The sequence below is a fragment of the Solea solea genome, chromosome 16 (assembly GCF_958295425.1).
Source record: "Solea solea chromosome 16, fSolSol10.1, whole genome shotgun sequence".
Classification (NCBI taxonomy): domain Eukaryota; kingdom Metazoa; phylum Chordata; class Actinopteri; order Pleuronectiformes; family Soleidae; genus Solea; species Solea solea.
This window is the reverse complement of record NC_081149.1, coordinates 22881347-22896955: the sequence shown is the minus strand read 5'-3', so window position 1 is coordinate 22896955 and position 15609 is coordinate 22881347. Positions and strand designations below refer to the sequence as shown.

General features: G+C 44.8%; 1 protein-coding gene across 2 annotated transcripts; it reads left to right on the top strand.

Moving 5' to 3' along the window:
- The first annotated feature begins 3465 nt into the window (after positions 1 to 3465).
- nfil3-2 (nuclear factor, interleukin 3 regulated, member 2) lies at positions 3466 to 13862 on the top strand. Of its 2 annotated transcripts, none has more exons than XM_058653634.1 (2): positions 3466 to 3816; positions 9730 to 13862. In XM_058653634.1, exon 2 carries the CDS (start codon positions 9984 to 9986, stop codon positions 11814 to 11816), a length of 1833 nt encoding a protein of 610 aa, XP_058509617.1. In that variant the 5' UTR covers positions 3466 to 3816; positions 9730 to 9983; the 3' UTR covers positions 11817 to 13862. The 2 variants fall into 2 exon arrangements, with proteins under 2 accessions (XP_058509617.1, XP_058509618.1); XM_058653635.1 differs by lacking the exon at positions 3466 to 3816 and adding an exon at positions 4721 to 4890.
- Positions 13863 to 15609: the final 1747 nt, after the last annotated feature.

Sequence of the window (15609 nt, the reverse complement as noted above, 5' to 3'; positions counted from 1 at the left end):
CGCTGCTGTCCTCACGCACACCCATGCACCCCCAAATAACACGCATCCCCCCTTTTGCTTCCAATGAAAGGGATAATGCCTGTTGCTAGGCAGGCAGTGTGCCAGTTGCCATGGAAACGCTCGCAGACATAGCTGGAAGGGGTGAAAAAAAAACATCGGGTACGGGGTGGGGATAAGGATAAGGACGGGGTGCAAGAAGAGAGGGAGTGATGCAGAGAGTGAGAGTAAGTGTTTATGTATGTTTACGGAGGGGGAGGGGGATCCAAGTTCACGGCCAATGCTTCTGCTCCTCGAGACGCAGACGGAAACAAAGAGATGTGAAGGAATGGGAATCCGTATTTAGCTCCACATTCGGGGGGTTACCCTCCGATGGTGTGGATTCTGAATGAATGGCAGAGAAAAGCAAAGATGAATGAAATGATGGCACAAATCTGGACTGATTCAATCCTGTCTTTAATAATACACAACAGAGGTTCAGTTTATATAATGTTTATGCACTGTGCAAATACACTTTGATATGCAATATGCAATGGCTTAGAGTAGAGTTGTGACATGTTTCTGCGCTCGTAGTTTCAAATAAAGCAGTTTAAAATTAAAACAGTTAACTTTCGTGGGGGTCGCTGGTACCAATCCCAGCTGTCAGAGGGAGAAAGTTTTAAGAGAAAGGCGGGATTCACCATGGAGAAATGAACTGTTAATTGATTAAAATCTTTTTTTGCCCAGCCCTACAAATTAAAGGACATTGTACACATTACTGAATCAAGAATATAAAAAAAGGTAACAAATGAAGTGTATTCAACAGACTCGAGTGCAGAAAAACACAGCAGTGCCAAAGGTGAAAAAGTCCTTCAAAAACAACTCAATTACACTGAATAATTGTTGCAATAAAGTCAAATGTGTTCACCACAAACACCAGTTTCACAATAATGGGCTTAAACGTGGGACATGAACCAATTGTTCTCTTAGCACACACCTTTCTTTACCTCCACACGAGGAGATAATGACCGCATCGATAGAGCAGACGTAAACCTTCAAGGCATCTGTTCAGACAGCAACTGTGTCCAGTTTAAACACCTCAGTGATCTGATAATGTACCGTGCTGCTGAGACACCCAGCAGAACTGAGCCTGGAGCGGCACACGGCGAGACAGCTGTGCAGACACACGGAGTTGCCTCAGTCAGTACATTTACATGATGCACTGCACTCAGATAATGAGACAGGGAAGTCAAATTATTAGTATGTGTACATATGAGTACACAAAAGAAGATAACAGCTGAAAAAAATTCGACAAGGAGACTAAATGATGGATTTAACAGATGGTAGAAAGACACAGAATGGCTCCACTAACACCAACCAGCTACTGTGACTTCATAGCTCGAGTGGAAAACACCTGCACAGTTGCACTATTTCCAAATAAGTGCAGCAATTGCAGAAATAATCCCAACGCAGGACTCCAGGTACGAGTCTCTGCGTGTGCTACACTTTCCTGCTCGTCAGCATTGACAGACAAACACTCAGAGCTCCTCTGAGCTTCAAACCTGCCAGCACTGACTGCTCACACACACACACACTCACACACACATTCCTCAGTTGAACGATATGTTTGTATTCCGTCTCGAGGAGCTAGTTTGACGAGCTTAATTAACTCTGTGTGACAGAAGCAGCTTCGGCTCATTGCAGGAATACAATGGACAGACTTCTGCGTGTGTGTGCGCGTCGCAGGATTTGATCTTTTGCTGAGGACACAATAAGTCAGTTCCTGTCAGGTAATGTATTAGAATAATATTATAAAAGACAGCATATAACAACATATAACAATGAGAAATTATCAAAGTGGAGACGCATTAGAGTTTAGGAATTTGCGTCCATCCATGTCATTATACTGAAGCACATTTAATTGCTACCAAATTAGGGTTTAGGATCACTTGAGGTAAGACACTGAAAGAGGCGGGGTCACAAGATATTTTCAACTACAAAAAAAACATGAAGTCATCTGCTACCCAAGTTGATGATGACAGATGTTCTTTCTTCACATTCAAATGAGCTCAAATAATAACCTGGGGGGTTAAGGGTCATGGGGTAGAAAACAGCTAAAACACCTGCTCACACACATACTGTATGTAGAGAAATATTATTTACACTGTACACTTTTATCTCTGCTACAAAACTCTATAGGAAGTGTTGTCATTATTGATTGATGATTGATGTATTTTTCACATACCTTTTAAAGTCCTGATACTTATGACAGTGTGATGCGAAGAAGTACCTCCTTGTTTGTCAAACCTATTCTAAAGTACAATTCCACGAAATGCTCCCACGGCCCTGATTTTAACAACTCTCCTCTTCTAAAACAACAGGTTAGAATATGACGACTTTATTCTCGTAAATTTACTCACTCTGGCCCTTATACTAAATATTTAGTTTTTTATTGCATTAAGTGAGCTGTCTGTGCTGTTAGATGACCTGTGGACCAACTTCACCAGTTACTAGTCTTTTTGGCTGAACTTAAAGGGGAATATCGGGGTTTTTCAACCTAGCACTTACAAAAACTCTAACAGTTGACCCCGTAAACGTTCTTATAAAATATTACTGAAGCGCTAGTATCAATACGTTTACATGCACAGTTTAATCGAGCGAAGGGCGTCGTCCGACTAAGACAGGCAATCAGACAACTGGCCGAGTCCGAGTGTACGTGCAGAGATTTATTGGCCGCGTACGTCTGACTCCGCCTCCATAGGTGGCGCTGCATCGCTCTACATAAACTAGTATTGAATCAGTTTCCTGTTGACATTTACATCAATGAAAAACAGTCAGCGAATGGTGAGATGGATGGTGCTGTGGTTCTGTATGTTGATCGTAATACAGATTAGATTAGATAGTTGCTGTGTTGTCCGAAGAAAGACGCTGACACTGCAGTTTAGACGTCGTCTCCTTCTACTTCCAGGTCAGAGACCGCAAAGGACATTTTGGTGCATGTGCAGAACGCCAAGTCCGACTCCAGTCTGACTAAGCGTATACATGCAGGAGTAATCAGACTATGAATCACATAATCCAGGTATGTTAGTCCAACTAAGACTAGCTCAATTTTAGACGTGTTTACGTGACTAAAATCTGACTTTTAACATGTAACAGCATGTAAACGGATTAAGTCAGGAAGACAAAGTGAAACATTAAACTGACTAAAGTCACTTTAAAGTCACATGTTCTTGTTTTGGATGAAGTCTGCTGAGGCCTGTTTTCATTTGTTCGCTCACTCGCTCTCTCTGTGTTTTTACGCCATCGCTGCTATTATACAGTATTTAAAAGTTTTACTTTAATGGGAATCAATGATCTCTTATGGAGTATGGCTCGCAGCCTGTAGCCCCTCCCCCCTCAGGCCTTCTCTCCTCCCCCTGCGTATCCCCTCCTGCAACGGGATTTGAGGCAGGAGAGAGAGAGAGGGAGGGGGCCAAGAGAGAGAGAGAGAAACAAAAAACGTGACTAGGCAGCCAAAGCGTCCTGTTATGCAACAGCTGACCTACTAACATACATTTAGAGACTCAGAGAGGGAAGGAGAGAGAGAGAGTGGGAGAGAGAGAGAGAGAGAGAGCGAGAGAGAGAGAGAGCGAGAGAGAGAGGAATTGGAGCAAACAGGACATGATGCGCGCACTGGAAACACTCGCATATACCTGCACTGATCGGAGAGCAGTTGTTTTGAAAGTGTGTGTGTGTGTGTGACAGTGACTCTGACTGAGCGTGTGTGAGAGCAGCAGTCAGTGCGCAAAGCGGATTGTTGGACAGCAGCACAACTCTGTGGATTCACTGCTTTATAAAACGGTAAGTTTGTGCCATTATTAGAAATAGACTTATTATTATTACTATTGTTGTAGTTGTTTTTGTCATTATTTAGTTCATATGTGGTTTCATTGATTGTGGTGATGGATCGGTGGCGCTCTGCCTCCGTGACTGTTTGTTTTGGTGCGTTTTTCTCCTCTCAGTGAGAAGGCGAGGCTGTGTTTTTTTTTTTTACTCTCCACTCACTAGTGGATCTATATATGAGAGGGTTTGTGTATGTGTGAGCATGTGGGGGAGAGAGATGGGGAGGGAGTGGTGATCCAGAGGTTATTATGGGATTCCTTTAGGACAGGGGGGAAAAAAACAAGGGTGATGGAAGGCAGAACTGGAGCGGTGCCACAGCTGTAATGAGGTCGGCGCTGCAGTTACAACCTCAGGTTGTTTTGTTGTGGATTGTTGTGATGCTCAGTTTAGAAACGCACCTGCCATATAACAATGAGACTTAGAATATGCAAATATGTATTATTAGTATTATTATGATTATTATTATCACTATTTGTGAGACGCGTAAAAAGGTAAGGGGGATTAGGATGTTGATGGCATTTCCTAGAGATGTAGTGTTAGAGCGCGCGCTCTAATAATAATTATTATAATAATTAGTATTATTATTATTTTAATTATTATTATTACATAAATAAAATGTTCCGTGTCAGGTTTTTATGTTGCAGAGCTTCTGTAACACGGTTTGTAGGCTCGTCTCTGGCAGACGCGAGGGAAAAAAAATCCCATGCAAACTCCGAGGGAGGAGGACACGCTTCTGTGTGTCACGTGTAAAGGTTAGCGCGGCTGCTGTTTGTGTATGTGTGTGCGTGCGTGCGCGTGCGCGCATTCCGGTTTTAACCCCTTCACGCGAGCAACCGGTAGACTGAAGGAAGGGGCAAAAACACCAAGTGAGGGAGCGCACACGCACAGAGAGCGACAGTGAGCAGCAGCGTCCTGGATACATGTGCGCGCTTCTCCTTCCTCAGCCTGGACTCCGTGATGGTTTTCTGCAGCCAGAAATAGAGAGGGAGGAGGCGGAACAGTGGAGTTCACGGGCTCCGGTGAAGCTGCGAGGTGAGGTGCGGATGTGAACATCTGGATCACATGTGGGTCAGATGTGTCCGTGTGTAGATTGATGATCAGCTGTGCCATATATAGGCTCTAGATGCTGGTGTCATGGATGAAGGAGATGAAGTCTATTTTTATTTTTTTTTGGAGAATTTTTGGATTCACAGCAGTGGCCTGGTGTGACCGAGGGTGCGATTACATACATATGCACGAGGACGATTTGTCAGTCAGTACAACAAAGGAGGCGCGCGCGGGGTAACAGATTACTTCCTGAATGAAAGTCATGGCTTCTTTTCCAAATTTCACTGTGAGCCAATGCAGCCAAGACAAAGGCAAAATTCAACAGCAGGCTTTTCTTACTGGACTAGAACACTTTTGGCTGCAGGTCAGCAGTCCAGCACTTGCACAGTAGTAGTGAAAATGTTGCCATAACTTCAATTAATGTCAGTTTCTCTAATTTTATGTCACATTTGACCCTTTTTTCTCCAAATAGAAAACTCATGCTGACTTTATTAATAACAGTGGCTTTGTACATGCATGCACGTGGTTCCCCCCTCCTCTTGCAGTTTCTTTTATTGCCATGTTTTAATGCATCACATGCAGTAATATTCACAGAACAAGTGGTTTTCTCGCATCAAAAATAACGTCAGAATGTCTTTTCTCCTCAGAGATTTGCATGATTGTGAGCATGTGTTGCATTCTTGGAATTCTGGCTGAAAAAGGTGATGGACGGCTTGCATAATAAATGAATGAATTAAATAAATAAATATTCTGGATTAAACAACAGGGCAGATTATGCAATCAGCAGGAAACCCAGAGTCTCTCTGTGGCTGTGCAGGACTGCGCTTTGCTGTGGTGCGGCCGCCGCCAATTAGTTGGCGTGCACACTGGGTTTCTGTGCCAGCTACGAATGTAGGTCACATTAGCCCCGTGGGAGGAGGAGGAGGAGGAAGGGGAGTGGGGGGGCGAGACGAGAAAGGCAGCATCAAAAACCCCACCAAAATAAATCCTCGCCCCGCCATAACAAAGAAACGAGGCGGGCAGTCAGAACAACACAGGCATGCACACACAGTGATAAAAACAAGCATAGATATCACAACAGTGATGACATACAGCCTATAGTTTGGAGAAAGGGGAGAAACACAAAAACACCAGCTGTTTTAAAAGTAGTTTGGAGCTTATTGCATCACTGCTGAGACAACTGCTCTGTGGTTATTTAGGTCTTATTAAAGCCCCGTCTGAGTCCACAGGCTCTACTGAAAATAAAATAAAATAAAAAAGCAGGGAGGGGACGTCATGGTCAGCAGCACGGCGCGGTTTCCATCCTGTCCCGCTTTGTGGCCTCTTGACTTTCTCGAGGTTTCCTGGCACATGTAAGATGAGAAAAGATGAGGGCCGTGCTTTGTTATTGCGCCGTGGTTTGGAGCCAGCAGAGAGGCGAGTTACAGCATTTAGTAGGCCAAGGGAGCACATGTGACTGGTGCAACACATGGACTGAGTCACTCTGCTTTTTTTTCTCCCTCCCTCCCTCCCTCTCTCTCATTTCCAAAGTGAGGGTTGATATGGCTGTGTGTGTTTGTGGAACAAGGCTTGAATAGGCCTCCGCCTTATGGGCATAAACTCCCACCTCCCCTCTCTCTTTTTTTGGGGGGAGATAGTCCTAGATTTGGACTTCAAGCAGATCCCACCCTTGACCCCATTGCACCACGTGCCATACATACGTAACATTCTTCCCCAGGAAGGTCGGGGAGACAACTGTTTCATCATTCCCCTTTTCTCCCCCCCCGTATTTTTGACCTGCTCCCATTTCCTGAAATGCTCCGGCACAAACACGTGCAGCGGGGTTTGAACTCCGTCCACCGTTTCCAAAGCTTATTGCCACATTTAGACTTCGCGGCTGTGTGAACGAGTGCAGTTTTGGCTCTTCTTACATTGCCGTCATTCCACAAGTGCCACAGAGACCTAATGATGACAAGTGAAGAATATATGATGGACTGGAAACAGTCATCTGGGTCAAGAAGTGGGGACGCATTTGTGAATTTGGGATATATTGTTTTTTTTTGTCTTACACATGGGTAAAATATCTAATTGTGATTTATTTCAACATATTTGTTAAATGCATCGTTTCAAATTTCCAGCCGTACCAGCGGTTTCTCTTTCACAGAGGAAGCGGCAGCATCTCTGCAAACGTAAACCTATTGTAACGTCAGTGACAAAGAGGCTGAGTGAGCTGTGAAAAAGAATCACATCAGCTTGACGACTGGTGTGATTCTCATTCATTAACATGGTTGAACGGCGAGGCGCGCAGCCGAGGGAGAGACAGACTGACACGGCGAGGAGTGAAAGTCTCTGAAGCTGCGAGTTCATTTAACATCCACGAGTCTGGAGTGCGATGTACGCGGTGTTTGACGTCAATCATTCTCTTCATCTGCCTTTGGCCTCTGCTTCGTCGGAGCATAGGAGAGAAAGTCTGATATGACTGGCTGCCCCTTCTGTGCCCCCCCCCCCATTTTTTTGTTGCTATGGGTGACATATTCCTTCTGTTGATGCAATATCAACATTGTCACAGTTGCCACTAACCCCCCTCTCCATAATCTCATCTCCACTCCTTTCTTTGTTTAAAGTCTCGCTCACTGATTCCATTTCTTTGTCTCGGCTCCATGTGCTCTCACTTTCATCTATATATAGTCAGTGCTCTAATTTTCCACACCTCCTCCTGTCTTTTGTGCTCCCATCTTGTTCTGTCTTTTTCCCTCGATCTCTCTCTCTCTTTCACAGATTCACCTTTTTTTTTTTAATAGATCAGCTGACCTATATTCCGGCGAGCCGTACAGTAGTAGGCAGCTAGACTTGTGTTTACAGAGTGCAGTCGGTCCGCACTTTCTGGGTCAGTGGGACACTCTGAGAAGAAAAGTCTCTCAGTCCCTTGTTCTTGTCTTTCATGGCAAACGCTCACAGGGGGAAAACCTTAAACCATTCAGCCCAGCAGAGACAAGAGCATCTTCATTTCAAATTGACACGGTGGAGATGTTATGCAAATTCTTAAGATTAGATTTGATTATTTGGAGAAAAAGAAGTACAGACATGTCCACTTTAGTCTGCCCTTGTCTGTATTTGAGAGCCAAGAGAATCTGGGCTAAATTCCATAATCATCGCGAGGATACGCCTATAGTTATGTAATAGTATCGCATTTGTGGGTAAGAGCAGAGTAGAACCAGTGTAAACACCTTGACAGATTATGAGATTACACATTCAGACAGTATAACGCTGCAGTGCAGATATTGAGTAACATGCATTTACTGGCTCTGGTCAAATAGACGACATATACCATGTACACGTTTGCCTTGTAATCTTAAAGTCTGAAAAACACATTTCTATAACAACATCTGTACATTCAAATATTAGCTTCTATACATGGACGAGAACCTAAAGATATGAATTGTTTCCCACGTGAACACAAAATCGACAGAGCAATCAAAAATAGAACAAATAAAACGCAGTCTTTGCAAACTGCCAACTGTGCCGTTTCAAACTGCAATTTGGATTTACGCAAACTATAAATTGTTCTTGCCAAACGTTCTCTTGCGTCTATATTCAGCATGCTAGTATTATTCACTGCACACATTGCACAAGAGAGGATGACGGGAATGGGTTTGATAGCAGATTTCACAGCAGTCCATCCAATAGGTGCAATCACAGCAATAAATGTGAGAGGAAAACTGTGATTGTGTGTAATATACAGTATGTCATCCATCCTATAGTTGGACAGTTGTGATTCAGCCGTTTTCATCACTTATCTCACAACATTCAGCTCATTATAAAGTCACTTTTGAACTCTATGGCACCCGGAGCCATGGCGATGAGATTCCCCGACGACCCTGTGGTGTTTTGACCGAACATTATCAGGCCACATTATGTCCCGCCTTCCTTTCCAGGGGCCTCTGACCTATATTTATCAATGCTCCAGCTGCCCACACACCTCCGAATCTCTGACTTTAGTCTCAGCCTCTTTATCCTTGACCCGCACTGGCTGCTGCCTTTGTCTGCTTTATCTGCTCACTCTGCATCATTGATTTGGCACCGGAGTTATTTTGGTGAAGAATGTGTGCCACATTCCTCCGAGGATGAACATGTGGGGGGTAGCACCTCTTAAGCAGTGATTGTAGATGTGTGTTGCAGCATGACAGCAATGGGCTCCCCCTAATTTTTCTTTTTGGAAATGTTACAGAAAGTATTCAGGGAGCCCGTCGGCTGTGCGTGTGACTCATCCTTTGCTCTGTCTGATCCAAACACTTTTCAGGCCAAACCAAAGGAGCCAAACCTTTTATACTTAGTGTTGTGTTACCAGCATGTTCTTTTTAATTAGGCTCAGTTTCCACATCTGCTATTTCTAAATGCTAGTTTTGTATTTTTTCCCCTCAGCTGCCTCGAAAACATAGTCTGGCATGTTTTAAAGTATTAAATGAACACATTTTTAGTTGCATATGGAAACCGGTACATCAGCTAGCAGTGTAATGGACCCGGTGCTCGCGTTACATCACAAAAGTCAACATCAACATGCTCGGGTCAGGGGTCACAGGCTGCAGACAGAGTAGATCAATAGCGGGGCCAAAAGGTCAGACGTTGCAGTCTAGCGATCATTCATTGGTTGCCAGGAGTGATGCAGTCGGGAAAAGCCAGACATGCAAGGATGTGTCTTTGATCACCGCCCATGCCAAAAGACAAACAGCATAAAGAGAAGTTATTTTAAAAAGAACCGTTGTATATCCGATATAAAATGCAGAATGGTGCAGGAGCAGTCCACATAAATTAACATATTATTCTTTTCTGTTTTTATCTCCACAGCCTTTCATCTACAGCAGAGAGAAAGGAGACCAGCAAAGGGAGGTAGACTGTGAGTGAGGCTCCCTGGGAGACTGACACACGGAGGTAGACAGGCCTGCTGTTTGTGTGGATCTAGGACACGACTCCATCAGCTTAGCTCACTGTGCCACTCAACAACCAACAGCACAAGGAGAAATAAAGTCAAGACTGATCTGATCCACGTTTTTACCTCCACTCATCGAGCCACCTTTCAAACTGGCTGCCACAAGTCAAGAATGGAAAATCTGACATCAGCCCTCAAAACATTAAACAAGAACTCAGGGAATAACCATAACTGCCTTGAGACCTTCGACGATTATGAAGAGTCGCTTCTGCCCGACCAAGGGACGCCAGCTCGCGTGGGGCGCCACATGAAACCTAAACCCAACCTGAACTGCAGGCGAAAGCGCGAGTTCATCTCTGACGATAAGAAGGACGCCTGCTACTGGGAGAAGCGTCGCAAGAACAACGAGGCTGCCAAGCGCTCCAGGGAGAAGCGACGACTCAATGATATGGTTCTGGAAAACCGTGTCATTGCACTGAATGATGAGAATGTGAGGCTCAAAACGGAGCTCCTTCAGCTGAAGCTGCGCTTCGGCCTCATAAGCACCGCTGCATATATTGAGAAGAGCCAGCAGATTGCTGGGAGCAGCAACACGGGGAATGGAGGCTCATCCTTATCTTCCTCTTCTCAGTACTACTCCAGCGGTTACTCCAGCAGTTCTCAGGTGATGGTGACCTCAGACTCTTCAGAAACGGAGCAATCGGGGCGTAGCGAAGGCCACAGGCAGCTGGTGAAATACTCCCCACGAGGTTCCCTCTCTGACATGTCTGATAGCTCCTCCAGGGACAGCCCCGAGCCAATGCCCTTTGAGATCAAACAGGAAGGCGACAGGCTGGAGATGGACATCACCGATGACACAACAACCCAAATCATGTTTAACATCCATCGCAGTCTGGCCTCAGTACCCACTCACCACCAGATCGAGCAGCATTCTCAGGAGCTGGAGGCCACTTATCACAGTCAGCAGCAGCATCTTCACCAACAGCAGCAGTCCCATCAGGAGTCTGTTACCACAATCAACACAAGTAGCCAGCCCGCTCCCGCTCCTCACCCACCTGCTGCTGCCCAGAGGAGTGTCATTCTTTATGGCTCCAGCAGTGCCTCCTATCCCGTGGAACCCCTGAATAGGCCACAGGACATTTGTGATGTGATGGCTGCTCAGAAGCAGAGCGTGTGCAGCAGCCAGACGTGCGTGAGTCGACCGCCTCAGTCCGTTAGCGAGAGCTCCACAGAGACGTCGGCAGAAGTGACAAAACAGCTGGAGAGGCAGATATTGGACTCCCCCCCTCCGTATGAGCTCTCAGACAGCCATAATGAGGCTGAAGAAAGACAGCTGTACAGAGTCCTTCCCCAGCAGCACCAGCAGGAGGGCGACGCATCGGCAGAGCTCCTCCACAACCAAGCAGACGAGGTCAACCAGTCCCAGCTGTATCACCGTCTCCAGCAGCCTCAAACTTCATACCTCAGTGCCCAAGACGAGGAGCCACCTGTGCTTACTTACGAAGGTGTGTCCAGGAATGAGGCTTACTACCAAGGCCCACCAAGCTCTTCTAGAAAGGACACCTCATCCAGCTCGGACAAAGAGGCCTCCACAGATGATGACGAGTCCCCCTCTCCACCCTGTTCAAACATGGGCCGATACAACAACCAACACCTTACCAGTCTCCACCGGCCTGCCTCACCTCTGCCATCCTCCCACGGCTGCGCTCAGGCCCAGGGTTGGGATCCACAGGGGGAGGTGAAAGGCACAGCATTGCCCCACAAACTCAGACTAAAACACAGGGCCATGAGCACTGGCAGCAACGGCGGCAACTGTTCTGGCCAGGAGTCCCCGACGACACCGCCCTGTGCCACACCTCCTCCCCTGCCACAGCACCCCTACTTTTCTCTTACGCCACAACAGAACACTGAGCGAGAGATCCCGGTCGTAGCCTGTACGCAGGCAGCATCGGGGCAGGGGGCCAGGAAGGAGAGCGGTGGATGTCCAAACAAGAGGCGAGATTAAGTCCCAGCCGTTTTTAGAACTTGTTGAACTTAAAGAGAAACAATTACCCTGCCATCATGCCTTTGCCCTATAATCAAATCCCCACTAAGCACTTGGGACAGTAAAGCTGGGCTTGTCCACTCCCCTACACCCAACGTCACCAAAAAGGCTGGACATCCTGTAGGGCTGTATTATATTTGTATATATTGTACAGATTTGTCATTTCTTACATCCTCTCCATACTTGCAAAGCACTTTTGTTTATGCGATGAGAGGAGGAATGGAACTACCTGCTTTTCTACATTTCCCATCCAACAGTATACATGTATATAGCAGAGTACATACAAAATCTGCATTTTAAATGGCTTAAAAACACGAATGTGAAAAAAAAAAAAAAAAAAAAAAAGTTTCAAGCTTTATCAGCACAATAAATTTGGTACATACTTGACTGTAGACAAACATACACATGTATGGCTATCTGCCTTAAATCAAATCAAATGCAAACATAGACTGGGGACATTCCCTCGACCAAAGAAGCACCAACACTACAAATATCCATAAGTTCCATACCTCTTCCCAGGCCCTACCTCTATCAACCCTTTCTCTGTCCCACCCCCCCCAACCGCCTCCATTACTTCACGAAAAGATCACCATCGCCTTTATTTTTAAGCACTTGGTTTGTATATTACTGTGATAAATGAACATATGTATCTATTATAAATATATATTTTACAAAGACATTTGAATACAGAGTCGACACAGAACCTGCAACGGTAAAATAGGAATTTTCTTTTTGAGAAAGTGACCATTCTGATATGAATCACAATCTCTGTACAGCCACACAGGACCCATTCAAGATCAAAATGCCTCTCTTGATTGTTCAGCTTTAGCGTTAATGCTGTGTTTACACAGAAATGGCCATCCAGTCTGGAGCGCCAACAGCACTGAATGGAGAACATGTTCTTTCCTGAGGCGAGAGCCTCATTAAAATGTTTGGATTTCTTAACCTTTAACCAGCCTTTAACTATATTCGGTGGAATTCACCAGCTGCAGGCTCTGAGCCACTCGTTTATTTGAGCTTTATCAACCATATCTTGTTGTTGTTGTTACCATTTACTGGCCCTGTGTATTTATTTCCCTCTTCTCTTCACACACCATCACTGTAGAAAAGCCCACGGGAACATAGACAGAATGTGTACAGATGTTATTTTAGATACAGTACGTACTGCAGCCTTAAGTGTGAACTATAACGCAGGCACGGGCCGTGTGGAGCCGGACGCAGGAGGAATTCATTCACATTCATGTAAACACACTACAGTGCACTGAGATCTGAACAACCCGTGAAACTAACTAACTGTCAATTTACTGAAAAGGAAATGAGGTTTCGTAGTGTGACCGAGTCCTCAACGCTCTTAAATTATTGTGAAATAAAAGCTATCGTAGCGCCAAACTCAAGTTCGAGCCATTGTTTAAACTGTTAAAAGAATCCGAGCTGATATTAATGAAGACTTCCCTTGTTTCCCATGTGCCTCCATTATTCATTTTAGGGTTTATTCATCATCGTCTCGCGGTAGTTCTGCTACCGGGGGAGAGATGGATTGCCTGCACTGGATTTTAGTTTTAAAGAGTCTGTGTACCATGTTTGGCTTTTTGGTGCTTGTGTATAAATGTAAAGTCCCCCCTCCACCATCACCCCACCCTTGAACAACACTGTAATGTTTATTTCATTGGTTTTATATCCTCTTTTTCGTCAAGTTGTTCCGTTTTCCTCTATCCTGTGTCTTTCCTACTATCGACTGTGATGACATGTATTTGCCTCATCTCCCCTTTTTCAGTGTGTATTAATCAGTAATGTTTGTGGTTTTGCTGATGGTTTTATAAAAAAAAGAAGAAAAAGGATCAGGCAAGGACAGTGTGGTGTGTAGAGACGGCGGGTGCCTGGTCTGATTGGTCATTAACATTGCTTCATTTTGCCATGAATATGTATGTAAAACACTAATGTTGTGGAAGATGGGAGCATTTCAAAATAAAAAAAGAATGTTGACTTCTCAACATATCATGAAAAGAGCCTGTTTTTCTCCCTTCTTTTAACCGAGTGTGCACAACCGCACTGAAAATGAGCAGCCAAGACTCATCGCTGCCTGTGGGCAGCGCGTACATGCTGGCAGTCTGACTCGTCACCCAATCTGATGATATGATGATCCCCAATCTTGAGGCCAGAACCGCCGGTTGTATAACACATTACTCACTGATCAAATAAGAGAATGAATCACTAACACAGCATTCCAAACCTTCTCTCTCTTTTCGTTTGCTCCATGAAGACATTTCACCGTTCCAACATAATCACATTTAGACTCTTGTGACTTAGCTCAAAAAACTTCTTCTGCCTTTGAGGCAACTTCACACCCTGTTTCTATTGTGCACAGACAGCTCACTCCTTATCGGCAGCAAGAGGAGCTTCACAATGACACACTAACACACTTTGCCCGTTGAGGCCAGTAAACTCCCTGGCAAGCTTGTCTGACGTAACACTGGCCTACTTCTACCGACAGACCCAAGCTTTGTACGTGAAAATGCCATCAGATGTTGCACTCCCATTACCCTAAAACAACTACAGCCTCTGCATTGAGACTCGTGCATAAACCTGGATGCCAACCTGAACACGTGTGCCTGCAGAGCCGTCTGAACGGAGTGTCAGCACTGCAGGACAAAGCCACGGCAGAGCCAGTCTGAGCTTCTGACTCCCCTATCCCATCTACCTCCTGACACATCACATTCTTTGCTTTAACAAATAAAAGGCTGAGGTTTTAACAAAGCCAAGTGCAGATGCACAGGCTCTATGAGATCATGAAATAGTACAGACGAGTGTTTGCCACATTTTTTATATAAAAGATGACACTATCGCAATCAAAGAGCAATTTGTACACAATGTAATGCTTCTATATTTACTGGATTTTGAGAGGTAAATGGGATATTTCCAAGAATTTTATATTTGATAAATTAATCAATGATAGTTTGAATAAAATAAATTAAGGGGAAATGCATTTGGTGACCCTCAAAAAGCCTGTGGGTTCAAACCCAGTCTCTAGACATGACTCTTTGAAACTAGACAGCTAGTTAAAGTTAATCATTAACCACTAAATCTATATCACACAGGGGCTTTGCAAACACGCAGATGTGCATGATGTAGATTGCGCCATCGCTCATTTTCGGGGGTGGTTAACCTGGACCCTAAGCAGATGGCGATAAGTCGACCATTATGCACCGACTGCTCCCTGCAGCACAAGACTCTGCAGTCTAGTTGATGACGTGCTCTATTTTGGTCAAAAGAAACAATGAAGTAGACAGAGAATCCTGACATTATGCGAGGAGGTCCACCAGTTATCCTCACATTTACAACGCTGTGCCCAAAGAATACAGGGACTTTCAAAAGAGGGAAAACTCCTGAGAAATCAGTGCTAATAAAATGGACTGCAAATTTGAATAAACATGTGCAGAATGCTAGACGGACCCTTGTTAGGATGAATAGAACTGCGACCCAGGCTTCACGTCGTTGATATAAAATAAATGAATCGAACAAAACAATAGTGATTTTTCAGGTAACACACACACACACAGAGTGCCTCTTAATGAATCTGTATTTTCTCTGTCTCACTCTGTTGCTCATAAACCAAAATGGGGTCATGTTCAAAACAACATAAAGGGCAAAGGGAGGAACAGTGAAGGGGGGGGGGTTAACCTAGTGCTCTAACTTGATCGAAGCCTGCAAACACATCAATGCCCTTCACAATGCTCTTGGTAACACACGCATACAC

Coding starts and splice junctions, on each gene's coding strand:
- nfil3-2 (XM_058653634.1), top strand. CDS start 9,984: ATGGAAAATCTGACATCAGCCCTCAAAACATTAAACAAGAACTCAGGG.